We start from the raw sequence: 22,552 nt of genomic DNA, 5'->3' as shown, positions 1-22,552 counted from the left end.
AGCTTGGCAAAAATCTAATAGCAACTAATAAATTATAAGTTTAAATGCTGAAATACATGTTAATCTACATTTTACTAAGTTAAATTTATAATAGATTCTAACTTATATTTTTCTTTAAAATTAAAATGACCAAATTGCTACTATTGCTTTCACTACATCCTACATCATCCATATTTACACATTTTCACATTCTCCTTTATCTTTCACAACAAAGATAAAAGGTTTCAGACAGCCCAAATCAGGTTTATTCATATGTTCACAAGATCAAAGGGAACAGATATAAGGTTTTGGCCACAGAGAAAAAAAAAATAAACTTAAATTCTGTATAAAAACTTCTAAGGAAATCCTTCTCATTTCCCTTTATCCAGTTCCTATTTTTGGTTAGCAACAAGGTTTCAGTGAACAAAGATATTCAAATTACTGACTTCCTAAAGAAGGATGACCTCTGTTCTTACAGCGCAGACAAAGAAGAAGATTTCTTTTCTTTTTGAAAGGAGAAAACATATTGTGAGAAACAAGATTTGAAGCATAAATATCTTTTACCACTATAATAAATCCTTTCCTGACCTCCTTCATACAGAGCAGACCATAAAAAACAGAAGAAGTGATGGTTTTCTGAAGTTTTAAATTCTAACAAAGCCTAGATAAGTGTTGGAAAAGGGTTCATTTTAATTATGCAGGCATTCACAATGTGAATGATTTACAACAGACTATCTGTAGCAAGCTGGAGCTGGTGTGTTTTTTGTATTGATCGTAATTAATTTTAGTATTAACCAAGCACAAGAAAAGTTCTGAAAGGAGATAGGGCAAGACACAGATACACTTGAAAATCAACATGAATTATTTTAAACTAAATCACTGTCTTTTGGATTATTCTTAAGATTGTGTGGAGAGTAGTGACTTAGCCAGTGTATAAGTATATTCCTATCCATCATGATACCATAGGTTCAGTCTAGGGAAGTTTTAATAAAGTCGGGAATACATACCCATCATCGTATAAGTCAGGTGCAGCCCTGCACTGGAAACTTTTTTCCCCAAATAAGGTTTTATATATTTTAATATTTCACCAAGGTATTCTAAGGACTTTGTGACCATGGCAGATTTATCAGAAAATGTCTGCAGATTCCCGTAAGTTATACCAACAGCCTATAAATAAGAAAAAACATGATTTAGCTTTCCAAGCTTTCTACAATTCAGACTTTGAAAAATACAGATAATTCCTCTTTCTACCACACACATGCACATACATATTCCTTACATTTAAACCTTCATCCTTAACTTTCCAATATATGTTCACAGTAATTAAAATCCAGAAAAAAGAATTACCTTGCCTTTTACAATTAAAATAAAGGCTAAAGGAAGAATAAAAAAAATCAATTCACCAATAATTATGAGTCAGCAAAGTATTAGTTAAAGACACATGGGACTAATATACAAGAAGCTTATAAACAAATTTCCTGTTAGGCATTCCAAACAGGATGGCTCACCATATTTCTAGCACATAACTGGGAATTCTAAATCCACAAATTTCTACAAGAAAGACCTACTGGTGAGGTTAATAAACTCTTATAAGTCAGAACTCCATAAAGTTCAGGTTTATGATAAGAGTTGATTTTTTCCTCAGAATTTTGTTTATAAGCCAATACTTGCCGGCTTAACTTTCTCAGAGGGAAAAATAGGATGAGGTACAAAGGGTATAAATGGCAAATTGGGGAGGCAGAGAAGTGTGAGATGAGGTAGTGAAAGAATAATGGTGAAGTCAGAAGAAGAAGGTAAATACGTGAGAGGCTAGTTGTAAAAAGTAAGAATAAGCAAGAGTTGAGAAGTCACAAAAAGAATCAAGAGAAAACTGGCTAGGGATGGATGAGGTTTGAGGACAGTAGTGATGTTTCTAAGCCACTACTGAGAACTTACAATGAATTTCAATCACCCAAACCAGACCATGAATGGCACCAGGATACATGGTTACGTGGTTTTTCTCCTGAGGCTCTCAGAACATAAGACAGAGGAAAGAAAATGGGTGGTCGTACTGATCCAAAGTTGAAGGTTTACAGCTGTAACCAAAAGTCAGGGGTGGGAGATTTTGAGTGCGTTGCTTAAGAGTAGTTGAAATGAGGCCTCCAAGAGGTTTACTTAAGGCAGATAGAGAAGAAAGTGAGACCATCAGAGGATGCTGCACTTGGAAAATAGGGAAAGGAAGGTCCTGATGAAGTCACTCCAAGAGCTGGAAGGAAAGTGGTGACAGTCAGTGAACTTTCAGATGCACCCATTGACGACATGGTTCAGTGATTAGTCACGGGAGTGGATGGATAACTGCAGAAGTGAAGATCACCGAGAGACTACTGGAGGAGACTTGACATGAGGACTCAAGGTAAGTTATCCAAGGTGATAATAAAGTTAGCCATGTTGATGATAAAATGTAGAATGAAGGAAAAGATAAGAAACCTAGTGAATGAGTGATTAGGAAGTGAACAGATGAGAAAAAAGATATATACTCAATGAATCCCCTTTTCCATTTAGATCTCTGCCCTTGGTTTTCTATACTTCTTTTCCTGGACCAGAAATTCTCAAACTTTTGGTCTCAGTTTCCTGTTTATACACTTAAAAATTGAGGATCTTAAAGGGCTTCAGTTCAGTTCAGCTCAGTTCAGTCGCTCAGTCGTGTCCGACTCTTTGCAACCCCATGAATCGCAGCACGCCAGGCCTCCCTGTCCGTCACCAACTCCCGGAGTTTACTCAAAACTCATGTTCATGGAGCCGGTGATGCCATCCAGCCATCTCATCCTCTGTTGTCTCCTTCTCCTCCTGCCTCCAATCCCTCCAAGCATCAGGGTCTTTTCCAATGAGTCAACTCTTCGCATCAGTTGGCCAAAGTATTGGAGTTTCAGCTTCAGCATCAGTCCTTCCAATGAACACCCAGGACTGATCTCCTTTAGGATGGACTGGTTGGATCTCCTTGCAGTCCAAGGGACTCTCAAGAGTCTTCTCCAACACCACAGTTCAAAAGCATCAATATTTTGGCGCTCAGCTTTCTTCACAGTCCAACTCTCACATTATTATATTATTTGAACTATATCTATTGATATTTATTATGTTAGGAATTACAACAGAAAATTTTTATTTTTAAAATTATAAACATGTTACTGTAAGTAATATATTTTCAGTGAAAATAACTTCCTTTTCCAAAACAAACAAAAAAACGTACTGAAAAGTGGCTTTTTTTTTTTATATATTTCTGCATATCTCTTTAATGTCTGGCTTAATAAAAGATAGTTATTCTCATATCTGTTTCTGCATACCATCTGTTTGTTGTAGATAAAAGCAAATAAGTCTCATACATACATGTAGCTGGAAGAAGAAAAAGTATTTTAATAAATGCTTCAGATAATTGTGAAGTTCCTTTTTGATATTACACCAAAACTTGATAAGTGGTATTTCTTAAACGTGAGTTGTCATATGGCCTCCAAAGTCACTTTAATGCAGAGTCTGTACTCTGCTACATTAAAAGCCACTGGTCGATCCTGTGCTTTGAATGCATGTTTTCCACTCATGCACGCTTTCCAAAACGTCTGTACTTGTTATATGAAAAATTTTGGTTCCCAATTTGGACAACACATTTCACTGTCTGTACTTTTTAAAAATCACATTTGTTAATATAACAAATAATTGTATTTGTTAACACCAATGCTATCCAAAAATTTAAACTGTTAAGAAGTTTTCAAGCTCCTGGTGGCAAATGTAAGTGTTACAAAATTCCAATTTTCTTAAAAGCTTAAATTATATTAATTAGCAAACATGCTGTCTTTGAAGTGATTTCAAAGTTGCTTTCTTTGAAGTGACAGGCTCATTTTTAAGAAAATATTTGCCAAATACTCAGGTCTGAATAACCATATTTTGTCAGTTGTTCTTTCATGATAAAAGTGTCCATTCAGCTCGCAACTCAATTACATAAGTGTTTCTTATTTAAACAGTCTTTCTTCTGTGTGCAGCAAATGTACTTTAAATACACTTCCTATTGTCATTCACAGAATACAAAAAGGGCATGTACTCAAGGATCAAAATTTATTAAAATCAAAAACTTTATGGCTTCATTAGTGATATTCTTAAGTGAACTGACTTTTCTCCCCCTGTGTGATTGCATGGCCTTGAAAATTATGATTACTAGTATAATCTTGGGCCATGGTGTTGATTTCTACTACAGCTTTTACGTTCTTTGTATAAATGCCAATATACTTCTGAGCTCACAGAACCCCTTAAAATTACTGACTCCTAGAAGTCTATGAAAGAGACGTTTGAGAAAACCAGTGCCCTAGATTTCAGTATTTCTCTCTGTTTCGCTTTAACCTCTCCGAATTCTGAGATGTGTATTTTTCAGTGCCTTGACTATCCCCCTACCTTCATGCCATGCTATCATTTCTCTGCTGAGAAGAGTTAACATAGCAGGTCCCAATGTCACTAACTTAGAAGGCTTACATGCAAGGTTGGCCCTTGGGTGGGTTTTGGAACCTTATATTTTTTCCCCATCACTTTCTGATAAGAATGGCTCACTGTGTTTCAACAGTTTGTGCAACCAATACAGTTATGCTGGATACCTGCTTTCCTTCTAGGAATCTGGATTTTTAAAAGTGCTGAATAAACAGGGCCTAGGTGGCCAGCCCCTACTAAAAAAATAGAAAAACAAAACAAAACCAAACCCCTGGGCACTGAGTCATTTAAGAGCTCCCCCAGTAAAGAATTTCCCAGGTGCTCTCAACTCCTTGCCGGAAGAATTCACCATGTCCAGGGCAACACCACTAGAAGAGGAAGCTGGGCTTGGCTTCTCCAGATGTCACCCATGTACCTTTTCTCTTTGCTGACTGTACTTTGAAACCTTGCACTGTGAAGTCATAGACCTAAGTACAACTATATGCTGAGTTCTGTGAGTCACAGCGCGTGGTGGGGGAGACAGGTCCCTGAGCACCCCGAGACAATTTCAAACAAAGCGGGTTTAAAATCGGGCTTCTCACCTACTTTGGCCCCATCCTAAATCATGATCTCTGCTTAAGGTCATCATTCTTCTAGTTAAACACAGTATATCACAATCACTCAAAGATCCCCTAGTTCAATCTTCAATCCCTCCTAAGCCCCGCTCACTTCTGGCCATTAGTGCTCCTGAGCCTTTAATGTACTCCGTTGTTACCGATTTTCTTAACGTCATTTAACAAGTCAGAACTACTTAAAAATTTATAAAGCCTGTTCACAGGTAAAAACTAAACTTCTTACATCAAGATGCTCTGAATTCTTAACCTGCTGACCGACCTATCAACTAACTGGCACTTATCATATCTTACTAACTTACATATCATACTATCTTATATTATTTTAATCTCTGGGCATATTTTGTATTCTCAGACAAGCAGAAGTTCACCAAGATCAAGGACTAGTTCTTTTGGTTCTTTACGTCCCTAAGAAATCTTCGCTTAATACTATCTAGCATTTAGCGAATAACTATAGTTTAGTGAGTGGTGAAAGAGCAATTAATTTGGACAGGATTAAACTAGGAGAGCCTTTGAATATGGTTGATGGGGTACTTGACTTTTACATTCTTTTCTGGTCCAGGATAGTCCCTGGCAAAGGTGTTTAATTACAGATGGAGATTCAATCAACAGCTAAAGAAAAGGCTCCAGAGACATGTGTATTTTACATTTGCATATACTGAAGATCCCCTGGAGAAGGGATAGGCTACCTACTCCATTATTCTTGGGCTTTCCTGTAAAGAATCTGCCTGCCATGTGGGAGACCTGGGTTCAATTCTCTGGGTTGGGAAAGGAGAAGGGAAAGGCTACCCACTCCAGCCTGGAGAATTCTGGCCTGGAGAATTCCATGGTTGCAAAGAGTTGGACACAACTCAGCAACTTTCATATTCACTTACTATACCATTATGAAATATTTTTAAGATTAATATGACATCTCTAACTGTTGTACAATTGTATTTTAACTTAATGAAAACCAATGGAAGAATTCACATTTATGCAAAGAGCTTACGGGTTGTAATGATTTTCATTGCAGTTAATATCAACCACTGTGGGAAAATAAACCAAGTTTTACTGTGAATAGCTTACAAAAACACTAATCCAAGCACATTAACAACCTCAATTAGGCTATAAAACAAGACTATCACGTAAGATAGATCCCTACAAAATTAATAATTAAAAGTAAAATGTTGAATGGGACTATTTATTACAGAGCCAAAACAAAACAAATGGATTAGATTTTAAAGCCCCAACCATGTTGTGGATATGAAGTAGTTGGTGCTTATGCTGAATACACACTAAAATTTTACTGTAAAATTTATAGTTTGTTACAGGGTGGTAAACATTAAGTTGGACCTATTATGGACCATATATATAAGGAGATTTAAGTACCTGCAGAATATGGTTAGCCAGCAATTTTAGCAATAAGATACTCCTAGGATTTCGATCAATTTGGAGTAAGGTCTTTATGTGGCATTCTTTACTCTTATTATTTTTCATTAAATGTAATTCCTCTGCTGTCCTCAAGAATGAATTGTACACTATATCTTAGATTCACATTGCTATTCTTCAAGAATTTTATAATAGCAGCAACCAATAATATGATTCAGTTTAAAATAACTCATTTTACAGAAAAACATAATGAACACTTCAGGATTTTTGGAAAAATAATTGTAACTGATTTGGACAATTATATTAATGAATAAAAAAATACCTCAAAGAACAGAACAAGTGCTTTTTTAGGATCTTCTGGGATGGGTAAATATTCAACTTGAGACTTTGAGAAAATATTCTTTACTTCTGATAGCTTAAATAGCAACCTTGTCAGTTCAGTCAACTGTTCCATGTAGTCCTTTTCTGTCAAAATAAATTATATGTTTATTATATAAGTTTATGCTACATATATGTATATATACATACATTCCTGGGGTAGGAAACAGCAACCCACTCCAGTATTCTTGCCTGGGGAATTCCATGGACAGAGGAGCCAGGCGGGCTATAGTCCACAGGGTCACAAAGAGTCAGACACGACTGAGAACGTTCACACACACACACGGGAGCAGAGAATGCAGCATTCTTCATTTGTGACAATGATTTGTTTTAAAATGAACATTTCTACATTTTTAAAAACTAAGTTTCTCTCACTATAGGAAGGCTTTATTTAAAAACAAACAAACATTTACTTGTGAACATCCTAGTCCCAAAAGGTATTAATGGAAAGCCAACGGATATAATAAAATATAAAAGTAAACGTGGAGCATGTTTCCAGTCCAGCCTTTGCAAGATTTACAACCGGCCATAAACAATAGCTTTAGGAAAAGGAAAATGCACATGCTCCAGACAACCAGAACAGTATGGAATATTAAAAAAAAAAGTTACAAGGAAAAGGAGGAAATTATTCATAATTGGATATTTTTCTTTATAGGGTGTTCACAGTATGATATCTGGTTATTTACTTCATATCTTCACTTTTTTTTTCTGATCAGTTTCTTCAAGATAAAAAAATAGCTTGTCACCTGAGAGCAAATTTTTGTTCTGAGCTTCCAAGGAAATAAGTTCTTTTATCTTTATAAGAGAGAAATTTGTCATATACAGTAATGGCAAAATATCAAGAAAAAAGAAACAGACTGCAAATGGAAATAAACTTCTGTTCATATTAATACCTACTTACAAATATATATTTTTTAATCTTTTCTATTAATTTATGTAACAAAACAGGAAATTCTAAACACACTTAGCAAGCCAGAAAGCAAAACACTTGCAGTACTTACCAACGGCCTGGTCAGGATTTCTATCAATGAATGAGTCATCTGGCACATGAAGGTTTTTTACATACATTTGCAAAATGCAACGGATCCATGATCTTACAGTTAGGGCTTGAAAAGATACACAGCCTGAATGGGAAAGTGCTTCACATAACATGCTGTAAAAATAAGTTGATGAATATTAAAAACAGAAACCAAAACAAAACCCTGACAATGTGTTCCCTGAGTACAGAGATTCAGAAATAAAACATTCTAATTACCCCCCAGTTTTTGGTCCCAATTATTTTACACACACACGAATGCAGACATACTCTGCTGAAAATAAACACTACAGATACCACAAAATATTTTAGACAAATACTCTTGCTCTCATTTATAATGCCCTAATTTTTAAGTTTTCCTTTTTCCACTGGTGGCATACAGATGACTTATGCCAAGGGAAAGACATGGTTAAAATGAGAAAAACAGGGAAGGGGTTTAAGCAGCTTTGTGTGATAATACTGAAGGAAGTGGCAAGCACAATAAAAAACCGTGGCCCTTAGAGTAAAACAGAGAAGCAATCATGCCCATATACAGAAGAAAAAAGATGAAATACATCTATGAGGGTCTCCCAACCAATCTAATCCCCCTCCCTTCCTTTCCTGCTCCCCCCGCCCACAGGCAGTCATCATTAAAGAACTCCAAAATAACATATGAACAAGAGCTTTTTAAAAATTACAAAGTCAAAGGTCTGGCTTAATCTGATTTCTAATCATTTTATGAGAGGATGGGGATAAGTCTTAACCTAATTATAACTGTTGTGTAAAGTTAGACACTTGAAAAATACATAAATCATAACTCTAAAAGTACTGTTTTGAAATACTCTGAATACACATTTTCATAAAAAAGGAGAACACAAAACAGAACTCAGATGGGTTGTTTATCACCTATACAACCTCCCAACGCTACTTAACATCTTTGCATTTCACTTCAGTTGCTTCATTTCAGTTCGTCCTTCCTTGCTGCTAACATACCAATATTATTTTAAAAACAAATCCTTTGAGATAATTTCACACAAGTATTTAACAAATAATATAAACAAATGTTTGTTGTCATCAAAGAATTCTTAAGCTGGAAGGGATCCTAAAAGTAATCCAATTGAAGTTGAACTCCCTTACTGTGTAACTGAAAGCTAGTGAGAAAATGATTAATGAGTATGCTTAATGAACTTCCTTTTGAGAAGAATACCTCTCTTCGTTTTCACTGGCTGGCAGGGAGACCAGATTTATATTGGTCTCTTAGGTTTGTGTATTCATTTTATTTTTCCTTATCTTGATATTCTTATCTGAATCACCCTGATTGTTCTATGCCATTCCTATTACTGATTGTATATTTTTTCTGTTGGGGTTCCTCAGATCTCTTATGTAATGCAGACACTTAAAGACATGAAAATCAAAGTTCAAGGTGATGAAGTCTCTTGTTCATCACTGCACAAAAGTCCGATCTTGAAAAGCCTAGTGTGAAGAGGAAAGCTACCATTAAACTAAAACTGTGATAATAAAACAGTGCCTTACAGATTTAGCAATATTAATTGCATAATTTCTTTCACAATGGCGAGTGTAGAAAGATAATTTCAGGATGAGGTTAAGGCTGTTCTACAAAAACCATTTTGACAAAGCAGCAGCAACAATGTTTTAAGAAAACTTTCCTCCTATTAATACAGTCAACATGTGGATACACAGGAAAGCAACAAATTGCCCGAGTGAAAGTATACATGGCAAAGACCAGTTTTTATTTTGGAAACTCTCAGCTTTCTCGTGAACTAATCTATTGTGGGTTTACATTAATGTGTACACCTGAAATAAAAACACTTACCTATTCTGTAGGAAATGACTTAAATATCTGGCTACAACTTGGGGCCAGATGATATCATCCCAACCAAAGAGTTGTATCATTGATGTAACTGGCTGAGGCTGAAGATCTGATGGGGCAGTGCTGGGCAAGTCCATCGCCAGCAAAGTAAAATCTAGATTTACAATGAGAGAAACTTACAGTGAGAATGTAAAAAAGAAAGAAAAAAAATCACTATCTCCCTTCAAATTATGTTAATAGTGATTTTTTAAAAAATCAGCACTAAACAGTAAATGTCACGTTTTAGAAATGTAGAACAGAAAGCTAAAACTGAACTAAATTCATATTGTCAAAGACATTTCTGTGCTGATTATCTGCATCTGCAAGAAAGGGCCTGGAAAAATCTGTCTCAGCATTATCACAATGCATCTATAATAGAAAGGCCCTTCAAATGGCAAATTAATAAAAAAAAAATTATTGACTGATTCATCACAGTCGCTTCTCTTTTGTGGAGCACAGGCTCTAGGGAGCACGAGCTTCAGCAGTCGCAGTTCCCTGGCTCTGGAGTGCATGCTCAATAGTGGCAGTGCATGGGCGTATCTGCTTCAAGGCATGTAGGATCTTCACACATCAGGGACCCAACCCATGTTTCCTGCCTTAGCAAAGGATTCTTTATCACTGAACCACCAGGAAAGCCCTCAAACCACAAATTCTAAACCTGATGTCTCTGCGAAAGAGCCTCTCTCACACAAATGATCCATTACCAAAAATATTTCTAGCATCCACTCTTTTCCAATCAAGTTAATTTACTCATCACCTACCACAGACATGACTGAGTGACTTCCACTTTCACTGACCACAGATGAAGAGCTCTCACTCACCATGGACACTGGACATTTTCTTCTAGTAAACAGTGATTTCCTGCAATCAATCTGTGATACTCCACTTCCCTCAGAACTCACAAACTCTAGGAACCAGAATTCCTTAGATCACCATGGTAAACAGACTTTATTTGTGATTTCCTGGGATTTCCCAACCTAATTTGCAGTGCATCAATGTATGTGCACGTGCACTCTAGTTGTGTCCGACTCTTTGCCACCCCATGGACGGTAGCCCACCAGGCTCCTCTGCCCATGGGATTCTCCAGGCAAGAATACTGGAGTGGGCTGCCATTTCCTTGTCCAACATCAATTTATGTTTATCAATAAATTATTTATTAAGCACTGCCTCCTGTAATGCTCTCTCAAATGGTGGCTGTTTATATTCTCCCACACTCTCATACACGGGACCCACAAAGGGTGAGCAACTTCTGGTCCACACTACTGCTTCTAGACCATTCTCCCTTCCTCTTCTTGAAAACCTTTGGCTTTGAGTCTCAGGTCATCAAATTACACCAACACTCTCTTCGTTGCACCTGTCTGTTTCCTCCTTCACCACCTCTCATCCCCTGAAGACTGTAGCTCACTGTCATCCTTTCTAACTGCACTCCTGTCATAGTTCTTGATGATTTTTTTCTCCCAGTCTTTTGGCCATGAACTTCTCCCCCTCAGTGAGACCACCTTCCACTACTTTCGCCACTCAGTCCCGTGGTGATACGGAGAACCTGAAATCCCGACTGTGAAGACCCCTCTTTCTGGCATCAAATTAGCTTTCCAGCTCTCCTCCTCTGGGTTCCCGACTCCTCCAGCAATCCTTTGATTCCATCAGGACCTACGATTCCTTGGTCCTACAACTGTCCCCGTGTTCCTCACTGACTTTGTGCCTTCCCTTCCCTTTCCAGGCAACCTGACTGAATGCTCCATCATTATGCTCATTTTCATATACCGTCAATTCCCTTGCCTCTTACTTGATTCACTGAACTTGCCTGGAAAAAAACACTATCTTTTTAATTACAACTCTTCATTTTCTCCCCACGGGCACCTATGGCCAGTGTTAAGTGGCTGGTGAACAACCATGTGGACTGGTCTCACTTTAAATTTATGACCAGAGATGGTAAGTGGGTCCTTAGAGCTGGCCGTCATTCCTACCATATTTCCCTAGTCCATTTGGTCTTTCATTCTCCTAGAGGATTACTGCATACCTTCTCTCCTCTCTCTACCATCAGTCAGCATCTCCTCCCCATCTTCATTTTCAGTTAGTGACTTTTACTATTTCACAGAGAAATGAGAAGCATCAGAAGAGACCCACCACATCTACCCTGCCACCTCCAAGTGGACCCATTTTTTCTGCTTTCTCTTCTGCTACCACAGGAGATCTGAGGCCGAGTCCTGTATGAGATCCCATTTCTCATGGGAATTAAAACACAAATGACTGTCTTGTAGCATCAAGTTTTCTCTCACTCCTACACATTCCTGTCAGCATTATAAATATGCTGGAGTTTCTCCCATGTTATTAAAAAAAAAACCAAAACAACCCTCCTTGACCCCACCTCCCTCTCCAGCTAACATCCCCATTTTTTCTACTTCTTATAGATGTGTGTGTGTTAGTCACTCAGTTGAGTCCGACTCTTTGAGATCCCATGGACTGTAGCCTGTGCATGGAATTCTCCAGGCAACGATACTGGAGAGGGTTGCCATTTCCTCCTCCAGGGCATCTTCTGACCCAGAGATCAAAGCCGGGTCTCCTGCATTGCAGGCAGATTCTTTACCATCTGAGCCACCAGGGAAGCCTCTTTTAATGGTGATATACTCAAAAAGATTTACTTATGTTTGCAGCCAGCGATTCCCCTTCTCACATCTTCTCTTGGATATCTTTAATGGGCCTTTGCCTCTACCCACTACAGCAAAAAACTGCTCTTCAAGGTCACCAGTGACCCCTACTGTATCCAATGACCAATTCTCAGGCCTCATCCTAACTGACCCATTAAACACATTCGAAATGTTGATCACTATTCTTTCCTTAAAATGCTCTGTAATTTGGTTTCCGTGGAACTACACTTAATGGGTTTTCACATCACCTCACTGGTATTCCTTTGCAGTCTCCTTTCTTGGTTCCTTCTAATCCTACAAATCTGAACATGGGAATATCCTGGGACCTGTCTTCAAACTTCTCTTTTTACTACTTACTCTGTTAGCAGTCTTATCCAGATCATAGCTTTGTAAGACTATTTGTACATAAATAATTCCTAAATTGAAATCTCTAGCTTGGACCTCTTCCCTGAAACCCAGGTTCATTATCCAGGGGTCTACTCAACATCCCTACTCAGATTTTAAGGGAGATATATATATAAAATATATCTGTATATCCAAAGTCAAAATCCCAGTCTTCACTCATAAAAATTTCTTCCTGCCACATTCTTTCTCATCTCAAACGAGGGTTTCTCCCTTTCTCTATTTTGCTTACCATATCAAACCCACTTAGAAAATTGTCAGCTCTACTTTCAAACTGGAAATCTGACCAGTTCTCCCCACTTCCACCGCTCCCACTGTGGCTCCAGCTGTCCATCTCTAAGCTGTTACAAGAGTCCTCTAACGTGACCTCCCCACCTCTCAATAGTCTAATCTCTGTCCAGCAGCCAGAGCAATCATATCACCTCTCTGCTCAAGACTTTCCCGTCTTAGGGTAAAAATGAACCTTTTTACAACTATGCATAAGGCAGGACAGAAAGCAGTTCTCCACAGCCTGTGGACTGCATCTCTGACTACTCTTTCTCCATCTCTTATGCCACAAGAGCTGATGGCTTCCGTGCAGTTTCTCGAACACACCAGACATGCTCTTGCCTCTGGATTTTTGCATAGCTCGTATCTGCACAGCCGCATATCTCACCTCCTTCGGGTCTTTGCTCAAATGATACCTATTACAAGTTTTCTGGGCAACTCTTATTTGAAGTTATAACTTGCCTGTGATCTTCCCGTGTGCTTAATAGCTCAGCTGTGTCCTACTCTTTGTGACCCCATGGACTGTAGCCCGCCAGGCTCCTCTGCACATGGGATTCTCCAGGCAAGAATACTGGAGTGGGTTGCCATGCCCTCCTCCAGGGGAATCTTCCCAACCCAGGCTCCCTATCTCTATCCTTTCCTGTATTTTTCTTTTTCGCCATTTATCATCGTCTGACATATTACACACTTTACTTACCCTCCTCCTTGTTCTCTTCCTTCCATAAGAACACAGAGCTTATGCATGAAAGAAGGAACTGTAGTTCTTTTTCTCCCATTGATAAATCCCAATGGCAAAGTATTCATTAACTATTTTTAACGCAGGAAATTTTTGCCTCCTGTCTTTACTTCAAAACAAACCCCAAACCCACATATATTTGCTTTATATCTACATTACTATTTATTTTCAGTACCTAAGACAGTACTGACTAACTTGTATCATTTTGGTCATTAAGTGGGAGTTGGGGTGATGAATGGTAGAAAGATAAGTCATAGCGACTAATAATGACTGCTTTGGTTAAACTGAAAGTCAGTATTTATTTTCACAGAAATTACAGTGGTTGGAAAACCATTGCCCTGTCATAGTTCTCCAATGTACATATCACTGTAAAGTTTTAATTATGGAAGCACTAGCAGAATTCAAAATCTTTTCAAATGTATATCATGAAGTCTTTTATGTAATGCTTTTAGCTAAGTTTTCCTTATTCACACCAGGGTAAAATAAACCTTGGTTTAGAGCTTAGGTTTTTAAAACCATTTACATTTAAATACATTAACCATCTTCTTAAAAACCGCATTTAAATACATGTAGTCACCATATTGATCTCTCTCTATTCCAGTACTTCTTAACATACGTTGGATAAAATATCCCTTTGAAAAAGATAAAGACTTCTTTTTGGGAAAGTGCATATGTGAATATATATATTCAAATTTTTGCCTATAATTTCATCTGATTCAGAGTCCCTTAAAGTCTAAGGACATGTCTATAGGCTAATAATCAAATTAAGTAAAGATTACAACTTAAAATAGAATCTAACAGAAGTCTGAACAGCAACATTCTATGTACTCCATGTCATTCTGATCTCATCGGTTTTATGCTGAAGTGGAATTCAAGCCCTCTCTTTTTGCTCTTTATTCAATTTCGTATTTTACTAGGTATCTGCACATACAATCTGAAAATAAACGACCTGAACTAGAAGTCAAATACTGCTTTACTTTCCAAATAACGCATGAATAAGTTCACGTATATTCAGTATTTTTAAGGTTAAAAATGATCTTTTTAGCAAATCATCACTTAATTTTTACTTTTACTAACAGGAAAATAATAAACAAGCCAAAGAATCCCAATTTTAAAATACATAATTCTTTTCTTCCTGTTGTCAAAATATTTATTTCAATGTAATAAAATAAGAGTTTGCTACTAAGCAAACAGAAGAAAAAACTGTCAGAGTCTGCAAAGTGAGAAGCTAACCGGCAAATTAAGAACGCTGACCTGCAGCCGCATCCGCGAGTTGCGAGAGAGGCACTATCGGTGACATTCTCTGACTCTTCAGAAATGAAAAGAAATGCCTCCAGAGCGCACTGGCCACCGCAGCAAGGTGGCGCTCTTTAGTCGACAATGAAGACTGCACCACGAGGTCCCCATTCTCCCTTTGAAGTTCCTGACACAACTGCTGATGCATGCTCCTAAAAAAAAATAAATAAAAATACAGCTAACACCCAACAAACAAATACGAAGTTTTTCCTTAAATACATTCTGGGCTTTTAACATTTATACCATGTGAAAGCTGAAGGACAGTTCTATCTAATTAAAACCTTTATGCCAAGACATTATGCATTTCTGGTTATTTGATGGATGAACGATGGCATATTAAGCACCATAAAGTTAATGTTAATTACTAATGTCAAGCATTAATTATATGCTTTTTAATATGTCAGATCCAAATGAGAAATAGGCAGCTTCAAAATGAAGGTTTGCATTTTGCAACTCACTATGACAAGTGATTTTACTTACAAGCTAGACATAAAAACAAAATTTTAAGCCACTTCTCCTGTGAGCTTTAGGATATAATGTACCAAGAGTAAAGTATTTATGGCTTATATGTGATATTTTAAATTAAAATACTTTCCTTGTTTAGAGCAGACATAGACATTAAGCTAGAATATAAAACTGTCCTAGATACCACCTTAGTATTAGTCCTTTGGTCCAAAAAGACCCATAATCATTTTCACATGGTAGAAAATAATAAAATCATTCTTCTCCATAAATCAGTAAAACATGAATTCAATACTGCCTCAAGTTTTGATCTGTCATTTACTCACTTTTCCTATGGAAAGTTGAGACATCTTTAAGACCTTAACAGAAACATAACAGGGGTGAATACCAGAAGATTTTTCTAGTGATCTGGAATAGAAGGCCTTAATGCAATATGCCCAACAATTAATAATATTATTTAAAACTAAATGTGCAACTGTGATATTATTCCTGTTTCTGTGTATATAACTGTAATGTTATTCCTATTTCTATATATATAACTGCCATCTCAATTGAGTAGACACAAATGCATAAACAGCATCCTTAGACTTGTTTTCTTCAATTAAAGAGCAAACAGTGAAAATTAACCAGTGGAGCTAAGTCAGAATACTTCCTTTGATAGTAGCAGTATTCCATTAAGAAAAATGACTAGTACTTTAAAAAAAGAAGGAAAATTACATAAGTCCAACATTCCTGATCTGATGTTTCAAATCAGTTCATCAAGAAGAAGTAGACACTCAAAATAACTATATAAAATATGGAGCTAACTAATGCATGTATCTAAAGCAATTCCACAAAAAGATCAAACTGGTTGCAAGACCACATTATCGTATTTTTCACATAACTACACAAAAGTAAAGATTTTAAGTATAAGTTATATAACATTAGGACTCTATGTCTCTCTACACTGAAATTCTTGGGTAACCATGAGACACAACTTAATGTTCCTTGCCGTACTGGGGGTGGTGCAAAATACCTGGAGAAAGAATACAGTAAGCAAGTTTCCTAAAAACTAACCAAATATCTGCTATGTCCTCTTCGTGTAAAACTTGCCTGAAATGCTTTCAACATGAAGTAGTGGCTAAAGATTATTTCAGGGCTTTAGCTTTGAGTAAGATGAATATCAAACCACTAAAATCCATTTGGCAACTAACTCAATTGCCTGTATCAACAAAGCAAAATTCATGGGTACATTTCAAGACACTGGAGTCCAAGTGAAATAATACCACCATTTGCAAAACCCTTCTAAAGCTTTTTCAAGTATATTGGTCTCAAAGGATAATAAATAATTTACTACATTTGGGTAGGACGGATTTTACTATTTCTAAATAAAATAAGCCATTTTGTTCACTCTTTACAATGTATTCTCCAGGAAGTAGTATCATTTCTGATCATTCTTTATGAAGCTGGAAATTCTTTAACTAAAAATCAGAACAATTCTATGAGATGGGTGTCACTAATCCTCTTTATAGAGGATAAAGATGATAGTGATATCCCCAAAGGTCACATGGCTAAGAGCTGGCCCCATAATCTGAATCAAAATCTGACTCTGAAGCCCATACTTTCCCTTATATACTAAGACACACACCCTTTAACACTAAGGGTGTGAGCACACACACACACAATTAAAACATTGATCAATTTTCTTCTCTCCCTACTTGGATTGAAGAAACTTTACTAAGTCTAAGAAAAGAAGCTGGGCAAGCCACATGTAGCTTTGCTTTGTAAAGTGGTAGGGACGTAGGCTTTAAGCAGAAGATTGACTTTAAAATCATTTTGGAAATATACATGCATAACCAGCCCACTTATGTTCTAAAAGATCCAACATAGCAGGAAAAAAAAATCTGCTGAATGTCAAGTTATTTAAATTGCAGCTTTCACAGAAATAATAGCAACATCTAGCATTTACTAGTACTTACCACGTGCCAAGAACCACACTAGGAAGTTGGTAAGCACGGTTTCTCACCCTATGAGGTAGGTATAATTATGATTCAAATCTTATAAATGAGGAAATTGAGGCAACAGAAGTAGCTTGTGTTGGGTAAAACGGCTGGTTATTAGCAAAGCTACTCAGAGCTGTGTGACCTTAAAAAAAACAAGTAACTGCCCAAATTTCATTTTCTAAAGAGTTAAAATTAGGAAAAATCATTTATCATCCACCCACCAGGGTTATTGCGAAGATTACATGTGAAAAGTGTTCAGGAACCTGTCACTACACCATGTTGTTGTTTAGTCGCTAAGTTGTGTCAGACTCTTCATGAGCCCATGGGCTGTAGCCCAGCAGGCCCCTCTGTCTATGGGATCTCGAAGGTAAGAACACTGAAGTGGATTGCCCTTCCTTTCTCTGGGGTATCTTCCTGACCGAGGGATGGAACGTTCATCTCCAGGGTTGACAGGCAGATTCTTAACCACTGATCCACCTGAGAAGCCCATCGCTACACTATGGAAATGCCCAAACTTGTACATACCTCGTTATTCAGGTGTTCGTATGCTTCTGTTTTATTAACAGCTCTGGTATCCTGCTTCTTTGGGCTTACCTCCTTTAGTTCAAGCACTTTCCTGATCCTGAACATAACTGTTCTTGTGCTCCACTTTCCAAGATTTGTTTTCCTGTTTTTATTTCCATGTTACTTTTTGTAGTGATTTTATGTATCTCACCCTCCCACCTCCCCATCCTCACAAAGACATCCAAATATACTGAGGCATCTATTAATATGATTGATCAGAGCTAGCAGAAAGCAAGGCGGTTAACAACAATTAATAACTGAATTCCTTTTTTAAGTTTTACTTCAAAGCCTGCCAACTTTCTTCAATCTACATCAGTGAAAAATATAATGGGAAGCTCCAAGTTTAAAAAAAGTTGAGTGATGATTCCAAGTGTCTGATGAACGTAACTAATGGAAAACTGGATGGGAATCAGGATACTCTACCATTTTTAGTTTCAGTTAAATTTACTTAAAAAAAAAAAACCACCTTAGGTACTTTGGATGTTCTTGTTATTCTTATTCACATCTATAAAATAGGGCTATAATCTGCTTTACCACCCAGAAAGAATATAAGATAACCAAACTAGTGAAATTACCAGAAAGCAAACAAACTCCCCAAAACAAGGTTTTAAAGCTGGAAGTTATCTTAAAAATCATTTAATCCAATCCTGTCTTCAAAAAATAGAAACAAGAACAAAACAAAAACAGACTCTATGTATAAAGAGAATTCTGCAAAGTCTCACTAGAAGATAATTGGTACTTAAGTCCTGCCCCCCAATTCTGCGTACATCCAGTTATCAGGGAGACGCAACAGGTCAGAACCCAGGCTGGTGAGTACCAGTCCAGGCATATCCTGGAGAGACTCCCTGGAATGGGGCCTCCATCTATTTGTGTGTGCATGGACGAGGAGGTGAGTGGGTGGTAATGACTGGGTGAATATGTGAGGTCAAGGCAAGGAGTTTACTGGCTGTTTTGACTATTAAGTGATGATAAAAAAAAGTCCAGTACTCGCAATGATACTTTTGGTCATATATAATGCACCATCACATGCAGGACAAGAAGCAACGGTTAGAACCGGACATGGAACAAAGGACTGATTCCAAATTGGGAAATAAATACATTAAGGCTGTATATTGTCAACTTGCTTATTTAACTTTTATGCAGACTACATCATGAGAAATACCAGGCTGGATAACTCACAAGCCGGAACCAAGACTGCTGGGAGAAATACCAACAACCTCAGATATGCAAATGATACCACTCTAATAACAGAAAGCAAAGAGGAACTAAACAGCCTCTTGATGAAAGTGAAAAAGGAGAATGAAAAGCCGGCTTAAAACTCAACACTGAAAAAATGACGACCATGACAACCAGCCCCACCACTTTTTGGCAAGTAGATAGGGAAAAAGTGGAAACAATTACAGATTTTCCTTCCTTGGGCTCCAGAATCACTGTGGATGGTGACTGTACCCATGAAATTAAAAGGTACTTGTGACTTGGAAGAAAGCTATGACCAATTTAGACCATGTATTAAAAAGCAGAGATAATCACTTTGCTGACAAAGGTCTGTAGAGTCAAGGCTATGGTTTTTCCAATGCCACGTACAGATGTGAGAGCTGGACCATAAAGAAGGCTGAAGACTAAAGAATTGATGCTTTCAAATTGACGTGATGAAGACTCTTGAGAGTCCCTTGGACTGCAAGGAGATCAAACCAGCCAATCCTAAAGGAAACCAACCCTGAATATTCATTGGAAGGACCGATGCTGAAACTCCAATACTTCCGCCACCTGATGCAAAAAGCCAACTCACTGGAAAAGACCCTGATGCTGGGAAGGATTGAGGGCGGGAGGAGGAGGAGGTGACTGAGGATGAGACGGCTGGATGCATCACTGACTCAATGGAATGAGTTTGAGCAAACGCCAGGAAACAGCAAAGGACAGGGCAGCCCGGCGTACTGTGCTTCATACGGTTGCAAAGAGCTGGACACGAGTAAGAGACAGGACAACAACAACGGAGTAAAAAGCCTCCTCACGGCGTAAGGAAGATTATCCAAAAGAACACTGTGTAGGAGACAGAAGACTGGTCTGTGACCCCGGAAAGCTAAGACTCAGGTTTTCATCTGTTAAATGGGAATACTGCCCCACTGTCCTCTATAGAGCTGCTCAAGTGTCAAATTACACAACTTAGGTAAAAACAGTTTATAGGCTATAAGGCAAGGTAATATTTACCTTAGTGTTATTGTTATTCACTCCAATTTCTAACAATCATGTCCACACATTCAGGAGAGCATTATCTAGAAAGACATGGGCTTTAGAGACAGACACACCAGAGAACAAATCCTATTCTCAATTACTAGTGACATGGCCATTTCCTCAACTGTTACAAGAACTCCCAATAAAACATATTCAATAAATGGAATAATGGAATATTATTGGCCAGAGAATCAAAGACTGTTTAGTGAGAATGTATGTGTTACCCTATTCTGTTTTTGACCTTTATTAACTGGTTTAATTCTGTAGGCATTATTTTTCCCATTTTGTAGACAAGGAATCTAAGAACAGAAAGAATAAATAATTTGATTGGGTTATACTGTTGGTAAGCAGCAGAGACAGAATTTGAATCCAGGCAGTCAAGCTATCATGCAACTATGCTACAGCTATCCCAAATACCATTTTACTACCCAAATAAGTAATACATGTCTTAAATGCCATTATTTCTGTATTCATTCATTCATATGCTAAGTTCCTAAAAGGGGTAGTTACAAAGCAGTATAACATCCAATTCTGATGGCACAAAAGATGCACACATATTCAAAGTTTAATAGTTCCAGGAAGTAGAGAATTCTATAGGGATTCCAAATTTCAATGCCGTGTGACCATTTAAAATTTTCCTGTGAAAAAAATTTCCTTGTCCCTATCCCCAAAATAGGGTATAGCATGAAAATACATCAATAAAAAGTGATTATTTTTATAAGTTATCCTTATAATTTTATTAGTCTCATATATGTAGATGACTATGGGTCTCAAATGACTTAAAAGTTTTGGTGATATTTCATTCATTTTACGGTACACCAGTTAACAGGGATCTACTTTGGGAGCTCTCAATCTTGACTACCATCAAAATCATCTGTAGAGCTTTCTAGAAATGTGGAAGTTCTGACTTCACTGAAGATTCTACTGCATCTACAAGTCTAGGGTCAAAGCTAATTATTTTAAAAACAATTCTCACTCAGAGGGTCTGGGGAGGGGCCTGAGAGTTTGAGCAGGCAGATTTTGCATCCCCATGGCCTCACTTTAAACAGTTACCTTCCTGGCTCTTCTTGTCTATAAAATGGTGACAATAATAGTATTTACAGGATTAAATTAGTTCAATAAAGTCAAACACTTAGAATAGGGTTGCCACACACATTCTCATTTAACAGTCTGATTTTCTGGCTAACAATAACAGATATTCCATTTATTGAATATGTCTTACTTGATTCTTGCAACAGATGAAAGAAATGATCACGCAACAAATAGTCCATGAATCACACTGAGATTTCGATTGTAATTCTGTACGAGAGAAGGTTGATAATCATTCCTGTACTCTATAGGCATAAGGGTAAAACAAAATTTAGGTTTTACACAATGAGGTACCATCTCATGCCGGTCAGAATGGCTGCTATTCAAAAGTATACAAACAATAAATGCTGGAGACTCGGGTGCAGAGAAAAGGGAACCCTCTTACACTGTTGGTGGGAATGCAAACTAGTATAGCCACTATGGAGAACAGTATGGAGATTCCTTAAAAAACTGGAAATAGAACTGCCATACGACCTAGCAATCCCACTGCTGGGCATATACACCAAGGAAACCAGAACTGAAAGAGACACGTGTACCCCAATGTTCATCACAGCACTGTTTATAATATCCAGGACAAGGAAGCAACCTAGATGTCCATCGGCAGATGAATGGATAAGAAAGCTGTGGTACATATACACCATGGAATATTATTCAGCTATTAAAAGGAATGCATTTGAATCAGTTCTAATGAGGTGGATGAAACTGGAGCCTATTATACAGAGTGAAGCAAATCAGAAATAAAAACACCAGTACAACATATTGACACATATATAATGAATTTAGAAAGATGGTAACGGTGACCCTATATGCAAGACAGCAAAAAAGACACAGATGTAAAGAACAGACTTTTGGACTCTGTGAGAGAAGGCAATGGTGGGATGATTTGAGAGAACAGCATTGAAACATGTATATTACCATATGTGAAACAGATCGCCCGTTCAGGTTCAATGCATGAGGCAGGGTGCTCAGGGCTGGTGCACTGCAATGACCCAGAGGGATGGGATGGGGAGGGAGGCAGAAGGGGGTTCAGGATGGGGAACACATGCACACCCATGGCTGATTCATGTCGATGTATGGCAAAAACCACTACAATATTGTAAAGTAATTAGTCTCCAATTAAAATAAATAAATTTTTAAAAATATATAGGTTTTATAGTAATTCGGAAACTAAAGATCATTGATGGCAGCAGAATAAAACGGGCATGGA

General features: G+C 37.5%; 1 protein-coding gene across 4 annotated transcripts in view; it reads right to left on the bottom strand.

Moving 5' to 3' along the window:
- The window catches only part of MMS22L (MMS22 like, DNA repair protein), a 119,245-nt gene that overhangs the window by 22,325 nt on the left and 74,368 nt on the right, over positions 1-22,552 (bottom strand). For all 4 annotated transcript variants that reach the window (XM_070450077.1, XM_020909708.2, XM_070450079.1 and 1 more), the window contains 5 exons: positions 14,975-15,168; positions 9,632-9,782; positions 7,784-7,935; positions 6,727-6,869; positions 987-1,146 (listed from right to left, as the gene is read on the bottom strand). In XM_070450077.1, coding sequence (XP_070306178.1) covers positions 987-1,146; positions 6,727-6,869; positions 7,784-7,935; positions 9,632-9,782; positions 14,975-15,168 — 800 coding nt within the window. The remainder of the gene's footprint in view (positions 1-986; positions 1,147-6,726; positions 6,870-7,783; positions 7,936-9,631; positions 9,783-14,974; positions 15,169-22,552) is intronic.

Source organism: Odocoileus virginianus, chromosome 19 (assembly GCF_023699985.2).
Source record: "Odocoileus virginianus isolate 20LAN1187 ecotype Illinois chromosome 19, Ovbor_1.2, whole genome shotgun sequence".
NCBI classification, from domain to species: domain Eukaryota; kingdom Metazoa; phylum Chordata; class Mammalia; order Artiodactyla; family Cervidae; genus Odocoileus; species Odocoileus virginianus.
The sequence above is the reverse complement of the archived record's forward strand: the minus strand, read 5'-3'. Positions and strand labels throughout refer to the sequence as shown.